The sequence below is a fragment of the Danio rerio genome, chromosome 25 (assembly GCF_052040795.2).
Source record: "Danio rerio strain M-AB ecotype USA chromosome 25, GRCz13ab, whole genome shotgun sequence".
NCBI classification, from domain to species: Eukaryota; Metazoa; Chordata; class Actinopteri; order Cypriniformes; family Danionidae; genus Danio; species Danio rerio.
The window spans coordinates 2,208,144-2,234,236 of record NC_141045.1 but is presented as its reverse complement, the minus strand read 5'-3'; the positions used below and the strand labels follow the sequence as shown (position 1 = coordinate 2,234,236).

Sequence of the window (26,093 nt, the reverse complement as noted above, 5' to 3'; positions counted from 1 at the left end):
CCCTGAGGTATTTATAGTCCCGCCCTGAAGGTCTGATAGCCCTATCTTAAAGGACTAATAACTCTGCCTTAAAGGACTGAATGTCTGCCCCTAAAGGACTGATAGCCCAACACAATCTCACTGCAATTCGTAACTTTTTGATTTAGTGGCTAATTCGTATGAATTCGTACAATCTAATTTGTACAATTTAGTATGATTTGCTCATTACCCAATGACAGTTGGGGTTTCCTCGTGAGATCAGGCTGGATAGCCCCACCTTAAAAGACTGATAGTCCCACCCTAAAGGACTGATAGCCACCCCCCTCCCCCCCCCTCCCTGAAAGCCATCCCCCTTCCCCGAATGGACTTATAACCGCTCCTTAAAGGACTGATAGCCCTATTCTATAGCACTGATAACCCTAGTACTGATAACCCTGCCTTAAAGCACTAATAGTCCTTCCCCTAAATGACTGATAGCCCCGCCCTAAAGGACTGAGAGCCCTGTTCTATAGCACTGATAGCCCTGTTTTAAAGCACTAATATTCCTGCCCCTAAATGACTGATAGCCCCGCCCAAAATGACTGATAGCCCCGCTCTAAATGACTGATAGCCCCGCCCTAAATGACTGATAGCCCTGCCTTAAAGCACTAATCGTCCTGCCCCTAAATGACTGATAGCTCCGCCCAAAATGACTGATAGCCCCGCCCTAAATGACTGATAGCCCTGCCTTAAAGCACTAATCGTCCTGCCCCTAAATGACTGATAGCCCCGCCTAAAATGACTGATAGCCCCGCCCTAAATAACTGATAGCCCTGCCTTAAAGCACTAATTGTCCTGCCCCTAAATGACTTATAGCCCCGCCCAAAATGACTGATAGCCCCGCCCTAAATGACTGATAGCCCCGCCCTAAATTATTGATAGCCCTGCCTTAAAGCACTAATCGTCCTGCCACTAAATGACTGATAGCCCCGCCCAAAATGACTGATAGCCCTGCCTTAAAGCACTAATCGTCCTGCCACTAAATGACTGATAGCCCCGCCCAAAATGACTGATAGCCCCGCCCTAAACGACTGATAGCCCTGCCTTAAAGCACTAATCGTCCTGCCCCTAAATGACTCATAGCCCCGCCCTAAATGACTGATAGCCCTGCCTTAAAGCACTAATCGTCCTGCCCCTAAATGACTGATAGCCCCGCCCAAAATGACTGATAGCCCCGCCCTAAATGACTGATAGCCCTGCCTTAAAGCACTAATCGTCCTGCCCCTAAATGACTGATAGCCCCGCCCAAAATGACTGATAGCCCCGCCCTAAATGACTGATAGCCCTGCCTTAAAGCACTAATCGTCCTGCCCCTAAATGTCAGATAGCCCCACCCTAAATGACTGATAGCCCCGCCCTAAAGGGATTCCATGTGACCAGAATTGAAGTAAAGCAATTGCTTTTATGCAGACTTTAATGTGAAATGAAGAAATATTGCCTGGCTTGAGTTAATTCAGAGATTGGGATCTATACATACTGACAGAGCCACAGCAGACGAAATCATCTGGAGAGAACAAATGGAAAGAAGTCTGTTCTAGCGAACTGAAGAAACAATTAATCTCCATCAAGACAAGACAGAAAGCCAGCGCTCAAAAACCAGATGTGCATGCCATTTAACGGGCTTCTTTCTCATTGGTGAGCCAGGATAATGGAGTTACAGTCGTCCCCCGCTGATATCTGACAGAAGAGAGTGCCATTAAGATGAATGTAATTCGATTTAGCCAGTCTTATCAATTTAGAAAGATGATTGTGAGGATCTCTTCAAGTACATAATTGAATTAATCAGCAGTTTTTATGATGCACTTATAAAGTGGCAAAATATGATTATAAACTAAATAAAACAAGTTAAAAACATATTTAACTAATACTTTTCATTAAAATATCTCAATTAATGGACTATTTTAATACTATTCAGTGCTTCTCAGTTCTCTTTTGTAACATTTGCTGCTTTTTTCCAGTTTATGCATCTTCAAAATCAATTTCCAGTTATTTTGCTTCATAAATCTCGTTTTCAACAAAACCCAGAAGAGTATGAATAATTGAGTTAGAATCAATAAATGCCTTTGATCGCATGCAGCAGCCTGGTATACCCTTTTATAGACATCTCGCTCTTAAATAAAAAGCACAGGCACGATCATTTATTAAATCTACAGAGTTCAGCATGTCCTGCGGAGAAGAAACAAACCGAGACCTGTCAAACTGAATTCAGAGTAATTGTGAGAGGAAGCGTCTTAAGTCGGCGTGAGTTGTTTTGAGGTTTGTGTCCAGAAATGAGCTTTACGCAACAAAGCAAAAATGCAGCGAGCGCTCAGCCAGCGGATCAGGAGCGGATTGTCCTGTTGTGCATTGTTGACTTGAAAGAGGAAAACAGCGTGAAATGAGACGCGTGCCACTGAAGTGTGTGGTGGGGTTTAGGGTTTGTATACAAGACACGATTTTCATGTTAAAAACAGGAGAATGTTGTGCAGTTTTGGTCTTTGTGTGTGTTGGTGACCTGAAAACGCCAACTTTTGAAAACTGGTCATTAAAGCCATTATGGCAAAAAAAATAAAAAAAAAAAAAGAAAGAAAACATGTTTTGGTAAAAATAAAATTTGAATGGTTGCTATGGTGTTGCTATGCACTTGATAATTCTTCTAGCTGGTTGCTAGGGTGTTGCTATGCACTTAAGAAAATGAAGTATTGCTCAGGTGTTGCTATGTACTTAATAAGTGTTGTAGCTGGTTGCTAGGATGTTGCAAAGCAATTAGGAAATTGTTCTAGTGGTTGCTAGGACGTTGCTATGTGCTTAATGTGCTTAATATGTTGTTATGCATGTTGACGTTGCTATGCGATTAGTAAAGTAGTAAAATGTCAAGTGGTGCTGCGGTGTTGCCATGTAGTTAAAAAAGTGTTCTATTTGGTTGCTAGGACATTGCTATGCAAATAAAAAAGTTGAAATGGTTGCCACAGTGTTAATATATACTCTAGTGGTTACTAGGACGTTGCTATGCAATTAAGACAATTAAGTATTGCTCAGGTGTTGCTATGTACCTGATAAAGTGTTCTAGCTGGTTGCTAGGACGTTGCTATGCAATTAAGACAATTAAGTATTGCTCACGTGTTGCTATGTACCTGATAAAGTGTTCTAGCTGGTTGCTAGGACGTTGCTATGCAATTAAGACAATTAAGTATTGCTCAGGTGTTGCTATGTACCTGATAAAGTGTTCTAGCTGGTTGCTAGGACGTTGCTATGCAATTAAGACAATTAAGTATTGCTCAGGTGTTGCTATGTACCTGATAAAGTGTTCTAGCTGGTTGCTAGGACGTTGCTATGCAATTAAGACAATTAAGCATTGCTCAGGTGTTGCTATGTACTTGATAAAGTGTTCTAGCTGGTTGCTAGGACGTTGCTATGCAATTAAGACAATTTAGCATTGCTCAGGTGTTGCTATGTACTTGATAAAAGGTTCTAGCTGGTTGCTAGGACGTTGCTATGCAATTAAGAAATTATTGTAGTTTTGGTCAGGTGTTGCTATGTACTTGATAAAATGTTCTAGCTGGTTGCTAGGGTGTTGCTATGGAATTAAGAAATTGTTCAAGTTTTGCTCACGTGTTGCTATGTACTTGATAAAGTGTTCTATCTGGTTGCTAGACTGTTGCTATGCAATAAAAATAATGTTGCTATGGTGTTGACATGTACTTGTTACGGTGATCTGGTTGATTTAATATGGAAAGTTTTGGATGGTTGCTAGGGTGTTGCTATGTAGATTCCATGCCTATTAAGCTGTAATGCTGTGTTCACACCAGACGTGGAACGCGCGGATAAATCGAGATATTCGTGTGTAAATAGCCGCGTGAACATTTGAGTTTACTCGCTTCATTCGCACGTCAAATTCACTTCAGTACAGACGCGGATTCGCGTGATGGGCAGGGCTTCTGTCAGCCCGGTGACTGTAGCAAGACTGTTTGCAGTAATCACTCGCGTTTGACGCACGTTCCGCGTCTGGTGTGAACGCAGCATTACTTTTAATAGACATGATGCGTTTGATAAATGCTGCACGTCCAGAAGATATTCAGTGATTTTGGAGACATTCAGAAACTTGATGAAGTGCAGTTTGATGAATTAACACAGAACAGTGGGCTTTTGTTGGTGAGCGGGATTTATGGAAGACAGAATAAAAACAGGACGGAAATCAAGGAAACACGAGCTGACGCAGTTACACACTCACATATGCTTCGAGAATGAATCACAAACACTCCAGCGATAAAACCAGCGTGATTAACGGCTGATTAGGATGTGTGTGGCAGAATCTGCTGATGTTCTGTGTGTAAAAGCAGACCTGAAGCAGAACTGGTGTACAAGATAAACTCTCCACGTCCACAAATCAGGGTCTTTCCTGCTCAAACTTCTGCTTCAGGCTCATTTCTCCAACACAGCGCTTCAGCTTTGGGAATAAAGGACGGCTGGTCAACAGGAAAGCACTGCAGGCTTTCTTCATCTAGAGAGAATTGTAAGTAGTCCAAAACGCAACCACTAGACTTATTACGGGCACATTCATGAAGTTACACAGATTTCGTTGGTTGTTTGTCGCCACCTACTGGCACACTAAAGTAATTCAACGTAAGGTCACTATTCAAGTCATACTTTTGACTTTCTATCTTTTAAGTTAGACTTTGCAAGGTCATAATAAAGACTTTTAAAGTTAAAATCTCAAACTATGAAATCATAGTTTGGACTATTTAAGTGATTATTTTGAATTAGGAAGCCATTCTTTTTATGATGTAAATTGACGACATTTATTGAAATTTATCTCATAATTTCAAGTTATTTAATCATAATTTAGACCAGTGGCTCTCAAACTGTGGTATGTGTACCATTAGTGGTACGCAGGCTTCCTTCTAGTGGTACGCGGAGAAATGAAATATGTCATGTACATGCTACACACATTTCAAAATTTATCAAAAATTATGTATATAATATGCCATATATGACATATAGCCTATATTTCTGAGGTAATCTGACACTTTTTTTAACTGTGCAGAGTTGTAGCTGCTTTACTGGGCCTACTACGCTACTGTATTTCAATACTGCTCATTTTGGTGGTACTTGGAGAGACAATTCTTTTCTGAGGTGGTACTTGATGAAAAAAGTTTGAGAACCACTGATTTAGACTATTTAGGTCTTTGACCTTTTGACCTTTTATGATGTAGTTCTGACTTTGTCAAGTAATACTTTTGACTTTTTATCTCATAATTTTGACATTTTAGGTTATATGTTTGACTTTTTTCTCTATAATTTACATTTTTTTGTCATAATTTCGACAAGAAGTTATAATTTCTAGTTATTAAACCACAATTTTGTATTTGATAGTAAGTTATTATTTTAACTTTTTATTGTTTAATTTTGATTTAGTGAGTCATAATTTTAACATATAAAGTCATAATTTCAACTTTTTAAGTAATCATTTTATCTAATAATTTTGACATTTTATCTAATAAATGTAACATTTTAGCAAAAATTTTGACATTTCATCTCATAATTTTGACATTTTATCTGATAATTTTGACATTTTATCTCATAGTTTTAACGTTTTAGTTCAAATTTGGACATTTTATCTCAGAGTTTGACATTTCATCTCATAATTTTGACATTTTATCTCAAATTGTGACATTTTATTTCAAACTTTGACATTTCATCTCATAATTTTGACATTTTATCCCAAATTTTGTTATAAGTCAATTTCGAATTTGGTAAATCATAATTTCACATTTGTAAGTTGTAATTTCGATTTAGGTCATAATTTCTAGTTATAATTTGGACATTTTATCTCATATTTTTGAATTATTTAGTCATAATTTAGACTACTTAAGATACAATTTTGTCTTTTTATGACGTAATTTTGACTTTGCCAAGTCAAAATTTTGACTTGATCTCATAATTTGATGATTTAAGTTATTATTTTAACATTTTAAGTCATACATTTGACTTTTTTATCTTGTAACTTTGACTTCATAAGTCATAATTATATTTTTTTGTCATAATTTTGACTTTTTATTTCATAATTTTTAATTTTAATTTAAAAGTTAATTTGAAGTTAAGTCATAATTTACACTTTTTGAGTCATAATTTCAATTTGTTTAGTCATAAATTTTAAATTTAAGTAATAATTTCTTGTCATTAAGTCATAAATTCGTAATTTATCACAAAGTTATCATTTTGACCCATTTGACCACAATTTTGATTTGGTAAGTCATAAGTTTAACATTTTTAAGTTTTAAGTAACTTTTTAAGTCATTATTTTAACATTTTATCTAAAATGTTGACTTTGATAAGTCATAGGTTTTTAATTTTAAGTCATAATTTAGATTTTTTTTTAAATCTCATTAGTAACTTAGTAAGACTTTTTTTTTTTAAAAACAAGCTAATATTGTTTTCCCTGTCTATAATGCTTCTTGATTTCAGAATTTGTGTATTGGATCAAGAAACAAGACAAAAACTCTCTGTAAGAAAGGCATTTTTGGGACAGAGGTCAACACAATTAAATAAGTGGTTAGCACTTTTGCCTCACAACAAAAAGGTCACTGGTTCGAGTCCCAGCTGGGTCAGTTGGTGTTTCTGTGTGGAGTTTGCATGTTTTCCTCATGTTGGCGTGGGTTTCCTCCGAGTGCTCCGGTTTCCACCACAGTCCAAACACATGTGTTATAGGGGAATTGATTAACTAAATTGGCCATAGTGTATGAATGTGAGTGTGAATGAGAGTGTATGGGTGTTTCCCAGTATTGTATTGCAGCTGGAAGAGCTGCGTAAAACATATGCTGGAATGGTTAGTGGTTCATTCCGCTGAAGCAATCTCTAAAATAGAGACAAAGCTGAAGGAAAATGAATAAATGAAGTAGAAAGAGGCGAGAGAAAAGGTTTCATGACATCCCATCATTCAGCACTAGAGAACATGAGAAACTGCAGGAAACACAGGAAATATTCATTGAGTTTGCTTTGAAGAGAGAGAGAGAGAGAGAGAGAGAGAGAGAGAGAGAGAAAGAGAGAGAGTTTGACTGATTAAACCGGCCTCGGGCCCTGCTGGTTTACACTGATTGATGCGCACAGATGCATTATGGGGACTTGTTATAGTTCAGTCATAGTAGAGCACAGCTGAGAAACACTTTTTAGGTCTGGCAAGCTGTAATCTGATTGGCTGTGTGCTCAGCGTCTGGCAGGTTCTGTGATGATCAGAGACTGATATAACAAACAGGTTTAAATAGAAACCTCATTGATGGATTTACCAACGTTTACGGAATCGGGTCAGAGCAGGAGCAGAACTAGATGCTGAATTGCTTTCAGATATGATCACATTAACTGCAGATCACGTCATGTTTTTTCTTGATGCATCGTCTGTTTTTACAGTCTGAGAATTTGCTTGAAAAATGGCATTTACACTTTTAAAATTGTACATTTTTTAGATGTTTGTTTAGAAGGATTTTAAAACTAATGTGTTGAGGTAAAGCTGAAACAAAAAATATAAAAACACAAATGTTCCTTTAGATTAGAGTGTGCTGAAATAAATAAACTACATTAATAAATTATAGGGGCGACGCGGTGGCGCAGTAGGTAGTGCTGTTGCCTCACAGCAAGAAGGTCAAGTGGAGTTTGCATGTTCTCTCAGTGTTTGCGTGGGTTTCCTTCGGGTGCTCCGGTTTCCCCCACAGTCCAAGCACATGCGGTACAGGTGAACTGGCAAAGGCTAAATTGTCCATAGTGTATAAGTCTAAATGAGTGTGTGTGGATGTTTCCCAGAGATGGGTTGCAGCTGGAAGGGCATCCGCTGCGTAAAACATATGCTGGATAAGTTGGCGGTTCATTCCGCTGTAACAACCCCGGATAATAAAGGGACTGAGCCCAAAAAAATGAACGAATGAATAAATAATAATAAATACTAATAACAATAATAAATAATAATAATAATAAATAATAATAAAAAATTAAATAATATTATTATCAATAATAATAATAATAATAATAATAATAATAATAATACATTTCAATAACAATAATAATAAATGAAACTATTACTAATATTAATATTAATAATAAATGTAAATAATAATAATAATAATAACAATAATAATAATATTACTAATAAATGCAAATAATAATAATATAAATAAAAAAGTAAAATAATAATAATAATAATAATAACAATAATAATAAATGAACAAGTTATAATAAATTAATAATAATAATGCTACTACTACTACTGATAATAATAATACAAAATACAGGTTTAAAAAAATCTAAACAAACGCTAAAAAACAATAAACAAACCAACGAAACATTAAAACATTTAAATAAATACTGTATATTAAAACTTCCTAACCTAAAAGGAATCCCAATCACCTAAAACTGAAATAAAAATAGAGCTAAAAATTCCATTCAATTCAATTAAAATTACATTAAAATTAACATTAAAAATAAAACAAAAATTAACACTAAAATAATAATAAAATAAATAAAAATGTTATTAAAATTAAATTACTATTAAATAATCACCTCACAGCATGAAAATCGCTGGTTTGCTATAGGGGAATTGAGGAAATTCGAATTGGCCGTAGTGTATGAGAGTGTGTGTAAACAAGTGTGTATGGGTGTTTCCCAATGTTGGGTTGCAGCGGGAAGGGCATCCGCTGTATAAAACATATGCTGGAATAGTTGTCAGTTCATTCCACTGTGGCAACCCCAGATAAATGGGACTAATCCAAAGGAAAATGAATAAATAAAAGAAAAGAAAAAAAGAAAAGAAAAGAAAAGAAAATAAGATAAATAAAAGAAAAGAAAAGAAATAAAATAAAACAAATAAAATAAAATAAAACAAATAAAATAAAATAAAATAAAATAAAATAAAACAAATAAAATAAAATAAAATAAAATAAAATAAAATAAAACAAATAAAACAAAACAAATAAAATACAATAAAATAAAATAAAATAAAAAAAATAAAATAAAATAAAAGAAAATAAAAGAAAAGAAAAGAAAATAAATAAAATAAAATAAAACAAATAAAATAAAATAATATAAAATAAAATAAAACAAATAAAATAAGATAAGATAAGATAAAATAAAAATAAATTAAATTAAATTAAATTAAATCTTGTTGTTGCTGCTGGTCTGGCAGAGCAGCACATCTGAAGCCGTTTACAGCACCAAACCTGCGTGTTTTCGGCCACTTTTATTTTCCAGCAGGCCGGATTCACTAAAGCGATTATAAAAACACAATGTGCTCTTAGTTTTCACGTCACATCTCCTCAACATCGTCCTTCACACACAACAAACAGCTAACAGGAAATACATGAAGCTGCACTTCCTGATCCACAAACACGTCTGGAAGACATTAAACACACACACACACACACACACACACACCCACACACACACACACACACACACACACACACACTGAGGAGAAAGATGAGGAGAAACATGCACAACACACACATATTTAAATAAACATTCACTCACAAGCTCACACATATATACAAACACACTCACAAACACATAGACACTTACACATACACACACATGCGCATGCACACACAGAGACACATAAAAACTCTCTCATACACTTTAACTTGTGCACAAACACATAAACACACACTAACACACACATACACTTACTCAGACACAAACACATACACACACTCGCACACACACACTCGCACACACACACACACACACATATATATAGTACATGCACGTGTACAAACACACACACACACACACGTACATACAGAGGGACGCATAAAGATTCTCTCATACACTGTATCTTGTGCACACACACATAAACACACTAACACACACATACACTTACTCAGACACAAACACATACACACACTCGCACACACACACTCGCACACACACACACATATATATATAGTACATGCACGTGTACAAACACACACACACGCACGTACATACAGAGGGACGCATAAAGATTCTCCCATACACTTTATCTTGTGCACACACACATAAACACACACTAACACACACATACACTTACTCAGACACAAACACATACACATACACACACTTGCACACACACATACTGTACTTATATAAATATACACACACACACATTTATAGTACATGCATGTGTACAAACACACACACACACACACACATTTATAGTACATGCATGTGTACAAACACACACACATGCGCATAAACACTCAGGGACGCATAAAGATTCTCTCATACACTTACCTGTGCACACACACATGAACACACACTAAAACCCAAACACAGACACATACAGACTCTCATATATTTTTACTCATGCACGCACACACACTCACACACACACACGCACACACACACACACACATGCACACACACACAAACACACACACACATGGACACATACTGACACTCTCATACACTTCCAATTGAGCACATACACACACAAACACACAGAAACGCACTCACACACACACACACACACACAGACACACACAGCTGTGTCGTCTCCATTAGTGAAGTGTGTGTTCTTCAGGATAAAGAACATGCATCAGGACAGAAACAGGAAGCTCTCAGGCTATTATGGGATGTTTGGAGAGGATCCTAGTAGGCAACATGTATTGTGCAACTGCTTTTTCTCACACACACTTGCCGAGATGAACTCCAGAGAAGCCTGATCACTATAACACACAGTCAGAAAGGCACGCTCAAAACTATTAGCGCCCTAGGTAGGGGCCCAATTCTTTTACAGTAAAGAAATTAGAAGTTTGAGGGCGACACAGTGGTTAGCACTGCGGCCGCACAGAAAGAAGGTCGCTGGTTTGAGTCCCGGCTGGGCCAGTTGGTGTTTCTGTGTGGAGTTTGCATGTTCTCCCTGTGTAGGCATGGGTTTCCTCTGGGTGCTCCGGTTTCCCCCACAGTCCAAACACATGAGCTATAGGGGAATTGGGTAGAATGTGAGAATGAGTGTGTATGGGTGTTTTCCTGTACTGGGTTGCAGCTGGAAGGGAATGCACTGAGTAAAACATACACTACCTGACAAAAGCCTTGTTGCCTCTCCAGATTTCAGGAACAGCAAGTAATAACTTCTAGTTGATGATTTGGTGTCAGAAGTGTCTCTATGAAAGGTAAAGGCCTCTAGACTTTGCTTATTTGAGCACAATAAAATCTGATCATGTCTTGATTAATAATGATGTGATTAGGACAGTAAGCTCTGACTCTGCTCAGACTAAAGTCTCATCACTGAACCTTCAATAATGTCCAGTATAGAGTATAAAGTCCTGCTGCAGTGGAGACAGAATGAATATTGTGTCTGACTCCATCATGAGCTTGGAGGACTGCATCCATACATCTCTGACAGACTCAAATCACTGATTAATAAACCTGCAGGACTCCCAGAGTTCATCAAGAGTCTTTGTGTTCATCTTTAACACCTCCTCCTTCATCTTACCCCTGACATGCTCAATAAAGCTCACCTCTGGTGATTGGGCTGGCCAATCCTGGAGCAGCTTGACCTTCTCTGCTTTCAGGAGCTTTGATGTGGAGGCTGAAGTATGAGCAGGAGCGCTATCCTGCTGGAGAATTGTCCCTCTCCTGTGGTTTGTAATGTAATGGGCAGCACAGATGTCTTGATACCTCAGGCTGTTGATGTTGCAGATCTCTCGCACACAACCATACTGAATGACCCCAAACCATGATTTCTCCTTCACCAAACTTGACTTATTTCTGAGAGTGATTTCTATTGGTCCATGCTGGTTCCAGTAGGTCTTCTGCGGTGTTTGTGATGATTCATCAGGAAAAAAAATCCACTAGAAGTAATTGTTTGTTGCTCTCACAACTGGGATCAACAACAAAACTTTTGTCAGGTAGTGTACAGTTCAACAGTGACTTTTATCTCTACTAGCCGGGCTTTCAGCTAACTCTATCAAACCTCTTCAGCTGCTTCAGAACGCAGCAGCACGAGTGGTCTTTAATGAAGCTAAAAGAGCACATGTCACTCCACTGCTCATCCGTTTGCACTGGCTGCCAGTTGCTGCTCGCATCAAATTCAAAGCTCTGATGTTTGCCTACAAAGCGACTTCTGGCTTTGCTCCTTCTTATCTGCTCTCACTTCTGCAGATGTATGTGCCCTCCAGAAACTTGCGTTCTGTGAATGAACGTCGCCTCGTGGTTCCATCCCAAAGAGGGAAGAAATTACTTTCGCGAACTCTCACGCTCAATCTGCCCAGTTGGTGGAATGAACTCCCTAACTGCATCAGAACAGCAGAGTCACGCGCTACTTTCAAGAAACGACTAAAAACTCAACTATTTAGTCTCCACTTCACTTCGTAATCTGCAATTGCCTCTCTGGCTACACCACTAACTGTATTACAAAAAAATAAAAGACTAATGTTTTGCTTCTTACACTTTACACACCTGAAACTCGCCTACAGCACGTCATTGTTGCTCTTATAGTTGTGTAAATTGCTTCCTTGTCCTCATTTGTAAGTCGCTTTGGATGCTAAATGACTTAATGTAAATGTAAATATACTGACATTTTAATAGTTTGAGATAATCTAATGTGTAAGAGATGATGTAATAAGTGTGTAAAATAACAGAAAATATACTGGCAGTTTAATACAAGCTGTTTAGCGTAATGTACAACATCAACACAGACAATACGGCACTGCAAACTATTGCAAATGTTCATAAAAGTCACTGTTTTAAAGCTTTTCAGCATTAAAAGTTGCTGCATGACAGATCAAACTTTCTTAAAAGCAATTCAAAAGCATAAATAAAAAGTAGATTTACAGATATTTTCAACAGTGCGGTACTGGTTTGGGTTCTTGTTTGTGGTTGTTTTTAATCCAGTACACTCGATCTCCCATCAAACTGAACACAATCTGTCATTCAGGCCGCCGTTTATCTGCTTCCCCAAATCACTTCAGTCATGCTGCTTCTACAGTTTCCCTTCATAATATTAAAAAAAGCCTTTAATAAGCGCATAAAAACAAGCTGAACTTGTGTATTAAGTTGCTTTTGCATGCCAAGGAGTGATGAAGAGCGCTCGAAACAGCTCTGTTGCTAAAAACACACTCGTCCCACACAGATCCAGAACTAATATTTCCCGAAGCTCTGATTTATTGGATTTGGCACAGAGACACAGGCAAAGCTGGCACAACAATCTCCAGCATTTCAACATTCGCACAAACAAATACATCGCACTTTATAAAGACATCCCTGTGCGCTTATTTACAACCTTTACAAGTATTTACAAGATTATTAGCTTATTTACATTATTTCTCATTTCATTCAGTTTAAGCACATTTCTGAACATAAGTTTTAATAATTAATGTCTCATAACTGATTTATTTTATCTTTGCCATGATGAGAGCACATAATATTAGACTATATTCTTCAGGACACTAGTGTTCAGCTTAAAGTGACATGTAAAGGCTTCACTACGGTAATTAGGGTAAAGTTAGGGTAATTAGGCAAGTCATTGTATAAATATTAATAACAAATATTGCTTAAGGGGGCTAATAATATTGACCTTAAAATGGCTTTAAAACAATTAAAAACTGCTTTAATTCTAGCCGAAATAAACCAAATAAGACTTTCTCCAGAAGAAAAAAACATTATAGGAAATACTGTGAAAATTTCCTGAATCTGTTCAATAATGGGAAATATTAAAAAAAAAGGGAAATAATTCTGGCTTCGCCTGTATACATAAATCATCTTTAAAATACAAAAACTCCAAACCTGACAGAAGACAAACACTTCTCATGCCGATCAAGCTGATATTTCACAAAGCGTAAGTTTTATTTAGTGCAACATTCATCGGTTGTTCTTGAAAGTGATCGGTTTTGCTGTGAAATCCACACGCGGCGCTCGGCTTTGTCCCGGGCAGCAGGTGTCTGGTTTACATTGGCGCAAGAATAGTGAGGTCCGGGCCAAAATAAACGCAGTGACGGCTTAAGTAGACGCTTATCGCAGGAAATTCCTCGCAGGACTCATTGTGCCGCAGTCCCTGAAGAGATTTACTGCCGTTTCCATGTTCCCACTGTTTCCATGAGTCCGTCTATAAGAGCGATACGCTCTAAGAGGCCGTGAAACATGACAGGATGGATATAAGCACTATATAAATATCTAAATATATACATACATACATATATATATATATATATATATATATATATATATATATATATATATATATATATATAAAACACAACCTTCAGAGCCTTTGGTTTAATGTGTATATACTGTAAAAGAAATACTTGTTTGTCTTCATAACTCAATATTGGGTCAAATATGCTAATCCACAATGGAAAAAAGGCTTTTCTTACTTAGATTTAGTCTTGCTTCTAGTCCAAATATCTAAAACATCTTTAAATCAAGATGCATTTATTGCAGAAGTAAATTTAACTCTGTAACTTATAAAATTAAGTTAGAACATTATTAACTTGACTTACAATGAACTAAAAACATATGCTGTCATGTCTAATTAATCATATAACTTATTCATTATCACGTTTCTAGTCCAAATATCTAAAACTTCTCAAATCAAGAGGCATGTTCTAGACAAGCTAAACCTACTGTCTTGTTTTCAGAAATAATATGCCAAAATTAAGTGAGTTTTAAATAAAAATAAAGCAAAATAATCTGCAATGGGAAAAGCAAACTAATCATGTTTTTAATTTTGACCTATAGATTGTTTAGTTTACCCCATCTGCAGATTATTTAGCTTGTTTTAACTAAAAACTCACTTAATTGTAGAATATTATTTCTCAAAACAAGACAATGTGTTTAGATTTTCTAGAAAATGTTTCTTGATTTCAGAAGGTTTAGATATTTGGACTGTCCTCCTTGGGTTTAGATATTTAAAATTTTGACCGTATTTTTGATCAGATAAATGCAGCCCTGTCGAACTGAAGACACTTCCTTTAAAAATAACATTCATTTTAGAGAACATTCTCGAAAAATAAAGTAACATTACTTTTAGAACACATTATAAAATAAGGGTCATTTTTAGAACCCATTCTACAATATTGTTCGATTTTAGAAATCATTCTAAAACAACATTCTAGAACATTCTAAAATATTCTTTTGAGGGAGCATTCAATCTAATGTACATTTTTAGAGAACATTCTATAATAAAGATCATTTCTGAGAGCATTCTAAGGGTGCTTTCACACCTACACTTTTGTTTCGGAACGTGTCTCGTTTGCCCAGTTAGCGCGGTTCGATTGGCATATGTGAACAGGGCAATCGCGCTCTGTTCCGCGCCAAAGTAATCGCTCCGAGATCGCTTGAATGAGGCGGTCTCGGTTCGATTGCAGTGAGAAAGCGATCTGATCCGAGCGCGGTTATATCACAGTGTTTTATGGATATGTAATAGGCATACGGCTATATGAAGAGAGAATTATGAGTAGGGCGGGAAGTTTCGCGAGTCTCCGGATGCCCGCAAACGAGTGATGATCTCCCGGTAATCTCGCGTCTCCCTCCCGGTCCTCAAATAGACATCGTCGCGCACCCTTCTCACCCCTCCCCACCGCATCTCTCCTCAGACACGTCGCGCGCACCCTGTCAATCACCATCAAACCACCTGACACTCTAACCAATGTGAGGAGAGTTTACTCGCACGTGACTTGTTTTAGCTCTTTTGGTCCGATTAGAAACTTTGCAGTGTGAAAGCGAACCGCTCCAAGAGCAAAGAGCAACAATGTAACAATCGTAATCTCTGTTTCAGAACAACTGAATCGACTCACAGGTGTGAAAGCAGCCTTAATTATCCTTTTGAGAGCACATTCTGAACCAATGTCTCCATAGCGTAAATGACGATGATCTTCAAGCATATTTTATCAAGCAGTTCTCCGTCTTTACTGTCCAGCTCTGCACTGTGACTGAAGTGACTGATCGGTCTCAGTTTCCAGTTGTAAGAGCCTCATTTGACACAGAACTGAAGCCTGAATCAGCAGAAGTGATCCTCCTGGTGTACAGATGAATTCTCATTTATTCGCCCTCCTGTATGTTTTTTTCCCCAATAACTGTTTACTACTTTTTTTCAACACATTTCTAAACAATAGTTTAATAACTTATTTCTAATAACGGATTTATTTTTGCCATGATAACAGCACATAATATTAGGCTAGAAATTCTTCAGGACACTAGTGTTCAGCTTAAAGTGGCATTTAAAGGCTTCACTAGGGTAATTAGGGTAAAGTTAGGGTAATTAGGCAAGTCATTGTATAACAGTGGTTTGTTCTGGAGACAATCCAAAACTAATATTGCGTAAGGGGGCTAATAATATTGAGCTTAAAATGGCTTTAAAACAATTAAAAACTGCTTTTATTCTAGCCGAAATAAACCAAATAAGACTTTCTCCAGAAGAACAAATATTATAGGAAACACTGTGAAAACTCCTGAATCTGTTCAACATCATTCGGGAAATATTTGAAAACATTGACAGGAGGGTGAATCGCTGTGCTTTCAGCTGGTGAACGCAGCGTCACGTGTTGCCCAGCGTGGAGCGGTCAGTCTTGGGCGAGTGCTGGAGCTCTCTCCAGGTGCTGGAGCTGCAGGTGGGGCTGCGGTTGGCCATGCGGGTCAGCAGTGTGGTTCTGCGGATGCTGCTGTCCGAGTCCTCTTTGCGGAAACTCTTCCGGATCTTCTGGCAGCAGGGGAAGCAGAGGGCGAAGTCCTGCAGGAGGTGTCCGCTGAACACCATGTAGATCCACGGGTTACAGCAGCTGTTCAGACTGGCCAGCAGAGCAGACAGAGTGACGGCCGTGTTCTTCGAGTCTACAAACACACACACACCATCATATCAATGATGAATCCATCAAACGGTCTTATATTATATTAAATCATTCAGTGTGAGGGGCTGGTGCGTCATGTCAACAAGCTTCAACCCTCTTTGAATTTGGCTTTGGGTCGCACCAACAATTTTGGCTGCAATGCGCTATCAGTCCTGTGGTGGCAGTGATGAGAAATGTACTTTTTGTGCCTCAAATAAAACACCACCAAGAAGCAAAATCAGCCAGCGGTGGTACATGTAATGTAGTGTAATGTGTATTTATATAGCGCAGTTATTGTGTATGGCCAAACACCCAAAGCGCTTCACAATCATGAGGGGGTCTCTCCACACCACCACCAGTGTGCAGCATCCACTTGGATGATGCGACGGCAGCCACAGGACAACGGCGCCAGTGCGCTCACCACACACCAGCTATTGGTGGAGTGGAGAGACAGTGATAGAGCCAATTCGGTGGATGGGGATGATTAGGAAGCCATGATCGTAGGAGCCAGGACACCGGGGTTACTCTTTCATGAGAAGTGCCATGGGGTTTTTAATGACCACAGAGAGTCAGGACCTCGGTTTAACCTCTCATCCGAAAGACGGCGCCCACTGACAGTATAGTGTCCCCTTCACTTTTACTGGGGCATTAGGACTCATGCAGACCACAGGTTGAGCGCCCCCTGCTGGCCTCACTAACAGAATATATTATATATATTTACATATTTAATATTTATTTACAGAAGTTAAATATATATTAAAATGTAACTTAAATTGAATAAAAAATAACAACGTTGGGTCAAATATATATAATATATATTAAAATGTTAAATAAATTTAATTAATAACCAACGTTGGGTTAAATATAAATATATAAATGTAAATCACATTGAATTTAAAACAACAATGTTGGGTCAAATATATATTAAAAATGTCATTAAAATAAAAATAAAACACAACATTGGGTTAAACATATTAAAATTTAATTTAATTAAAAAACGACAACATTGGGTCATATATATACACACACACAAACACACAAATATATATATATATATATATATATATATATATATATACAGTGGAAGTCAGAATTATTAGACCGCTTGTTTATTTTTCCCCAATTTCTGATTAACAGAGAGCAGATTTCTTCAACACATTTCTAATCATAATAGTGTTAATAACTCATCTCTAATAACTGATTTATTTTCTCTTTGTCATGATGACAGTAAATAATATTAGACTAGATATTCTTCAAGACACTTCTATACAGCTTAAAGAGACATTTAAAGGCTTCACTAGGGTAATTAGGGTAACTAGGCAGGTTAGGGTAATTAGGCAAGTTATTGTATAATGATGGTTTGTTCTGTACACTGTTGAAAAACAAATTTGCTTAAAGGGGATAATAATATTGACCTTAAAATGGTGTTTAAAAAATGTAAAACTGCTTTTATTCTAGCCGAAATAAAACAAATAAGACTTTCTCCAGAAGAAAAAATATTATCAGACATACTGTGAAAATTTCCTGAATCTGTTCAAAATCATTTGGGAAATATTTAAAAAAAGAAAACAAAATTCAAAGGGGGTTTAATAATTCTGACTTTAACTGTATATATATATATATATATATATATATCCATCAGTGGTAAATGGTAGATGCTGTAGATTTTTCGCTTGAGTTTTGTCAGCGTCAGTCCTGCACACTTTAAAGTTTTCCACGTTCAACAGAGTTAAATCCCAAATTGAAACAGGTAAATAAAAAAATCAACTTCAGACATTTTCATGTTGTGAAAAACATCAAAATATCCAGAGTTGATTATATTAGACTTTTGGTTTCAATGGCGATTTTAAACTTTTAATATAAGAAGTCCTCAGCTATGCATATTATCAGGGGCAGATTTAGTGATTTTGGGGCCCTACGCAGTTCCAGCCATGAAGCCAAATGTTTCTAAAATGCACCTTTAGTACTTTAATTTTTGTTTTTTTGTTCTATCATTGGATCTCCTATTCTACACTTTAACTGCAGGTACAAAAATGAGCCTGGATGAGCTTGAATGTTATAAATGTGTTATTCCACTGCAACACAAAATCACTCGTCAAATCAACATGGACGATTGATCTGAGTTTATTTCATTAGCTTGTTTATGATGCATGAGAAACAGTGGTCTATTATCATTTATGTACACACTCAACTGTCTCTTTTTTTTTTGGTTTAGGGAGTTTTGTTAGTGACTTATTTTCTCTAAAATAAATGTTTTGATATTTAATCATGCTTTCAGCCATTTTTGCTTTTTATTCCTACTTATTTTTGCCAAAATAAAAATACCTGACTTTAAAATTATCTTTATTCTTTGCTAAGGAGCATCTCAATGGCAGCTGATACAGAATTAGTTACATACAGCTTGTCATCTCATCAGTTAGAACACGCATCATCCAATCAGAATCTCAGTCTACATTCTCTGTGCTGGCCAATCAGCATCCAGGACTGGAATCATATATATCATATAAAGAATGACTATAATATGGTTAAAACACTACAGTATTTACTGTAAGTTACTATATTATTTGTCTAATATGTGTCTATTATTCTTTTTTATGTTACACAAAAATGCTGAGTTGTACTGTCATATATATTTAACAAAAAATAGCCCAATGTTAGTCAAATATATGTTTAAATGTCATTCGAATTTCCTTTAAAAATTATCCAGTGTACAGGGTCAAGTATCTATTAAAAGTGTCATTTAAGTTCAATTAAAAAAAAAACAACAACATTGGGTCAAATATATATAAAAGATGTAATTAAATTAAATTAAATAAAAAACGTGACCTTGCAATTATCTTTATTCTTTGCTAAGGAGCATCTCAATGGCAGCTGATACAGAATTAGTTACATACAGCTTGTCATCTCATCAGATAGAAAAGGCATCATCCAATCAGAATCTCAGTCTACATTCTCTGTGTTGGCCAATCAGCATCCAGGACCGGAACCATATATTGCATATTAAGAATTACTTTAATATTTTACTATAGTATGGTTCAAAAACACTACATTATTTACTGTAAGTTACTATATTATTTGTCTAATATGTGTATATTATTCTTTATTGTGTTAACACAAATATGCTGAGTTGTATTGTCATTTATATTTAATAAAAAATAACCCAATGTTAGTCGAATATATGTTCAAATGTCATTCGAATTTCTTTTAAGAAAACAAAAACATTGGGTCAAATATATATATATATATATATATATATATATATATATATATATATATATATATATATATATATATATATATATATATATATATATGTAAATAAAATTAAATAAAAAAACAATACCCGACTTTAAATTTATTTTTATTCTTTGCTAAGGAGCATCTCAATGGCAACTGCTACAGAATCAGTTACATACAGCTTGTCATCTCATCAGTAAGAACCAGCCTGATCTCATGAGAAAACGTAAGTATTTTACGTTTTGCCAGTTTACTGGCTAACTTGTACGAATTCGAACGAGTTCAGTCATGATTTTAAAAAGGAGGCGTGGCACCCAGCCCCACCCCTAACCCTAAACGTCATTGGGGGATGAGCAAATCGTACTAAATTGTTCTAATTAGTTTGTACGAATTCATACGAATTAGCCGCTAAAGCAAAAAGTTACGAATCCGCTTATTAAGTGTGACGTCACACGAAGTGGCTTCCGGGTGCAAGCGCTCTATTCAACTGAATGGGGAGATTCATGAAATGGTAATAATAAACGTTTACAAAGCGGTTTAATACTTTCGAAAGTCACGATCGCAGTATATATATGTCCATGCCTAATATCCGATGGCCAGAAAGTGATTCCTTGTTTTATAAATTGTTAAATTTTTGGTATTTGTTATGCAGCAAGCCCAGAGATTGTTGTGTACACTATGACTTTATATAAAATTCACTTTAATGTGTGATAGGAATAAAACGTGATCATAAACGAATGATTTCTCCACTCAAATGAATGGCGGCTTGGACCCGGAAACAGTATTACATACGTCACCAACACGTCACCACTTAACAAGCGGATTGCCGTAAGATGGTGTTGGTTAGAACCGGCATCATCCAATCAGAATCTCATCTACATTCTCTGTGTTGGCCAATCAGCATCCAGGACCGGGACCATATATTGCATACAAAGAATTCAACTGGATCAAAACGTCTTTAGATTTATTTATAGCATTAAAATTCCTAAATAATTTTTTTGCAATAAATAATCTTCTATTCTGTTCTGTTCAGTTCAGTTCAGTTCAGTTCAGTTCAGTTCTGTTCAGTTCAGTTCTGTTCTGTTCTGTTCTGTTCTGTTCTGTTCTGTTCAGTTCTGTTCTGTTCTGTTCTGTTCTGTTCTGTTCAGTTCAGTTCAGTTCAGTTCTGTTCTGTTCTGTTCAGTTCAGTTCAGTTCTGTTCAGTTCAGTTCTATTCTATTCAGTTCTATTATATTCTGTTCTGTTCAGTTCTATTCTGTTCTGTTCAGTTCAGTTCTGTTCAGTTCAGTTCAGTTCTATTCTATTCAGTTCTATTCTATTCTGTTCTGTTCAGTTCTATTCTGTTCTGTTCTGTTCAGTTCTATTCTGTTCTGTTCTGTTCAGTTCTATTCTGTTCTGTTCAGTTCTATTCTGTTCTGTTCTATTCTGTTCTGTTCAGTTCTATTCTGTTCTGTTCTGTTCTGTTCAGTTCTATTCTGTTCTGTTCAGTTCTATTCTGTTCTGTTCTATTCTGTTCTGTTCAGTTCTATTCTGTTCTGTTCTGTTCTGTTCTATTCTGTTCTATTCTATTCGATTCGTCTTTAGACATTTTAAAGCATATGGAATTGCCTACTGTGTTGCCAGGTTTGATTGAAAAAACAACAACAACAACAACCCTAAACACCCTGAACTAATAATAAATCTGTGTCATTTCTAGGTTGGAAATGAGGTGTAATTGGGTTAAACAAACACGCTTAAGGGAATGTAAATGTGGAATCTGAACGTGAGCTTTACAGATCATAAACGCTACGCAGCTGTTCTGCTTCGACACACTATTCTGGCCTCATGACTTCATTCCTCAAATCATCTTCATAATCATATCAGACACACTATATTTAACACATTAGCACTTCTTTCCATTAGCTGCCATCTGAGCGATTTAAAACGAAACATATTTACGGTGACTTTAAAATACGCTGCTACTGCATATGCAGCCATTTTATTAAATAATACAAAACATATATGCATTATATGAGACAAAACATATGTAGAATTATGTATTATACAAAACATGTTAATGTATATAATACAAAACATATGCATTATATAACACAAAACATTTTATTGTACAATACAAAACATATATGTATTATATTATTCAAAAACATTTATTATAGAATACAAAACACATTTAACACTCATTAAACAACATATTTATTTGTTAATTAATTAAATTTTTTTAAATATGAAGTGGCCTTATTGTGCATGTTTAACACTTAGTTATATTAATAAAGTGTCATGATGGTGAATATTTAACACTTAAAATATAGATGTGGAATAAACAAATAAAACACATCTGTATGCATAAATAAAGTATAAGAATAATTGATTAACCACGTTATTATATCCGTTAAGTAATAAGTTGTGCTATTTTTTCTTAATTATGCAATGATCATATTATGAAACATTATAGAGAGTCATAATGCATATTGAATACTTAAATTATTACATTATTAAATTATATTTAATAATGTTGGTTAAATAATTATGTTACACAAAAATGCTGAGTTGTATTGTCATTTATACTTAATAAAAAATAACCCAATGTTGGTCAAATATATGTTTAAATGTCATTTGAATTTCCTTTAAAAATTACCCAATGTACAGGGTTAAAATCTACAAAAATGTTAATTAAATTGAATTAAAAAAACAACAACATTGGGTCAAATTTATTTTAAAAATGTAATTAAAATTAAATAAAAACAAATAACACAACACTGAGTCAAATATTAAAATGTAAATTAAATTTACTTACAAAAAACAACATTGGGTCAAATATATGATAAAATGTAAAATAAATTTATTAAAAAGCAATAATAAATAAATATTAACGGAACAAAGTTGGGTCAAATCTATATTAAAATGTAAATTATTTTTTTTAAACAACAAAGTTGGGTCAAATATATATTCAAATGTCATAAAAATTTTATTTTAAAAAATACCACAACACTGGGTCAAATATATAATAAAATGTAAATTAAAATTTATTAAAAAACAACAAAGTTGGGTCAAATATATTTATTAAAAATTTCATTAAAATTGGATTTAAAAAATAACATAGCACTGGTTCAAATATATATTAAAATGTAAATTATAAAAAAATGAAACAGCAACGTTAGGTCAAATACATATAAACAATGTCATTAAAATTTAATTTTAAAACATACCACAACACTGGATCAAATATATAATACAATGTAAATTAAATTTATTAAAAAACAACAACGTTGGGTCAAATATATATTAAAATTTAAATTAAACTTAATTAAAAAACAACAACGTTGAGTCAAATATATATAATATATTTTAAAATGTAAAATAAATTGATTAATAAACAACGTTGAGTCAAATATATATATAATTTATATATTAAAATGTAGAATACATTGATTAATAAACAACGTTAAGTCAAATATATATAATATATATTAAAATGTAGAATACATTGATTGATAAACAATGTTGGGTCAAATAAATATATTTAAATGTAAATCAAATTGAATTTAAAACAACTATTTTGGGCCAAATATATATTTAAAATGTCATTTAAATTAAATAAAACAAAATACAACACTGGGTAAAACACATATTAAAATGCAAAAAAATTAATTAAAAACAACAACGTTAGGTCATATATATAATGATATACAGTCATATATATATATATATATATATATATATATATATATATATATATATATATATATATATATATATATATATATATATATAATGTAAAATCTATGTAATAATACAAAAACTGTTGGGACAAATAAATGTTAAATGTACTTTAAAATTAATTTAAAAAACAATAATGAAAGGGTAAAGCTAATTAAAACTTAACCAAAAAGTGCGCAAGACATCCCCACGCGCACATTTAGTTATGAAACCGCACAGCGATATGCAAAGTAAAGCTTTAGGTCTCACCGTCCCAGTTGAAGCTCTGGTCCCACACCGACCACATCTGCACGGTGAAGAAGGGCGCCCAGCAGATGACATAGGCGAGCACGATCACGAAGGTCATCTTGACGGTGCGCAGCTTCGCCCTGGAGATGCTGGAGACCGAGCTCACCGACTGCTTCCCGAACACCTGCGTCCGCTTGCTCTTATACCTGATGCTCATCCTGATGCTGTGGCAGATGAAGCCATAGCAGGTCATCAGAATCAGCACGGGCACGAGGAAGATCCCCGCGGTGATCCAGGTGATGTACGCACGCACGCCCCACGGCTGGATGAAGTGCGCCCAGCAATCGAACACCTCCGAGCCGTTCTGGATCTCGCTGAGCGAGAAGATGAAGTACTGCGGGCTGCTGAGGACTAAACTGCACACCCAAGTGCCGCCGATCATCACCTGCGACCTGCGGGTGGACTGCTGGAGGGTCTTCAGCGGGTGGCAGATGGCGATGTAGCGGTCCAGAGTCATCATCACCATCATATAGGTGGACGCGAACATGCCCATCACCTGGAGGTGTTTGACGATCCTGCACAGAAAGTCCGGCCCGTAGAAGCGGAAGGTGATCTCCCAGCAGAGCTGCGGGAGCACCTGGAAGAAAGCCACCACCAGGTCTGCGAGGCTCAGGTGTTTGATGAACAGGTGCATGCGCGAGGTCTTCTTCTTCGTGTTGTGGATCGCCACCAGAACGCTGTAGTTCCCGATCACCGCCACCGCGAAGGTCACGCTGAGCACCGCGATCTCGATTTTAGCCACTTCCTCATCGCGTCCGAAGGGGTCAGAGGTGTTAGGGGGGTGCGACGTGTTACTGTGCGTCTCCATTTTGAGGTTGGCAATGAATTAAAGCAGCTTGATTGATGGAAATACGCGCGCGTAAAGGTGGGAACGCCAGAGTCCTGTTGCGCGGCTCCAAAGGTTATACACTAGCAAAAAAAAAGCTTTAAATCGCACTAGTGTTGAATCCTAAATCAATCGTGCATGGTTAAAGCAGTTATGACTGAAAATACGCGTGCGTAAAATCTGTGGGAACGCCGCAGTCCTGTTGCGCGGCTCAGAAGTTTACGAAGGCAAAACAGCTGTAAGTCGCACTAGCGTTGAATCATAAATCAAATCCATTTTTTTGCAGGAAGGCCTACATGTTATTCCTGAATATTTGATATGGTTTTTATCTTAAAAACCTCAAAGAAACAGTAATGATGCATTTGCGTGTGGAGCGCGGCGCTGATCTCCAAGTGTGTGTCTGTGCCTGAGCGCGACAGCTTTTAAACCCGCCTCAGATTTCAGCCAATCCCACTGCCACTGCCCTCCGCCCACCGGACCCTGGAGAAAGCACCCCTCTGGCGGTCTGCTTTGTGTGAAGATCAGCTGTGACACATTCCCATATAGAAACATAAATATTAGCGCACTAATGCCTGCTTGTGGAGGACATGCCCGGGTCATGCTTTTGGCTGTAAATAACATCAAATAAAAGGAAGGAATAATTGAATAAATGTCAGATATAGAGCACACGATCGGTTAAAAAGAAATTATTACTTTTTCATCACAGTTTGAGCAACAAAACAACAAAAACATTTAATTAAATCAAAATGAGAATTAAGTAATATAGTCAACTCAGATGCTATATCTCATTCATTTCTGACCCAGTGTTGGGATAAGAAACCCCAGCACTTTTTAGAGTGCACAAATGCTAAAGGTTAAACTAAAATATATATGAATTCCATAAATGCTGCAATATATACCCTCACCGGCCACTTTATTAGGTACACCTTACTAGTAACAGGTTGGACCCTCCTTCGCCTTCAGAACTGCTTTAATCCTTCGTGGCAGAGATTCAACAAGATACTGGAAATATTCCTCAGAGATTTTGCTCCATATTGACATGAGAGCATCACACAGCTGCTGCAGATTTGTCTGCACATCCATGATGCCAATCTCCCGTTCCACCACATCCCAAAGCTGCTCTATTGGATTGAGCTCTGGTGACTGTGGAGGCCATTTGAGTACAGTGAACTCATCGTCATGTTCACGAAACGAGTCTGAGATGATTGAGCTTTATGACATGCTGCGTTATCCTGCTGGAA

At 36.2% G+C, this 26,093-nt stretch overlaps 1 protein-coding gene and 1 long non-coding RNA gene across 2 annotated transcripts; both read right to left on the bottom strand.

Annotated features, from left to right (window-relative positions):
• Nucleotides 1–541: 541 nt before the first annotated feature.
• Nucleotides 542–2,558, bottom strand: LOC147837627 (uncharacterized). Its single transcript, XR_015526876.1, has 3 exons — nt 1,252–2,558; nt 762–960; nt 542–693 (listed from the first exon to the last, which is right to left on the bottom strand). It is a non-coding gene; the product is annotated as an uncharacterized LOC147837627 (long non-coding RNA).
• Nucleotides 2,559–16,485: 13,927 nt separating this feature from the next.
• avpr1aa (arginine vasopressin receptor 1Aa) lies at nt 16,486–24,860 on the bottom strand. The gene is given in 2 exon segments (NM_001301114.1): nt 16,486–16,788; nt 23,988–24,860. Coding segments are annotated over 2 exon segments (1,140 nt in total). The 5' UTR covers nt 24,835–24,860; the 3' UTR covers nt 16,486–16,495.
• Between the last annotated feature and the right edge of the window lie 1,233 nt (nt 24,861–26,093).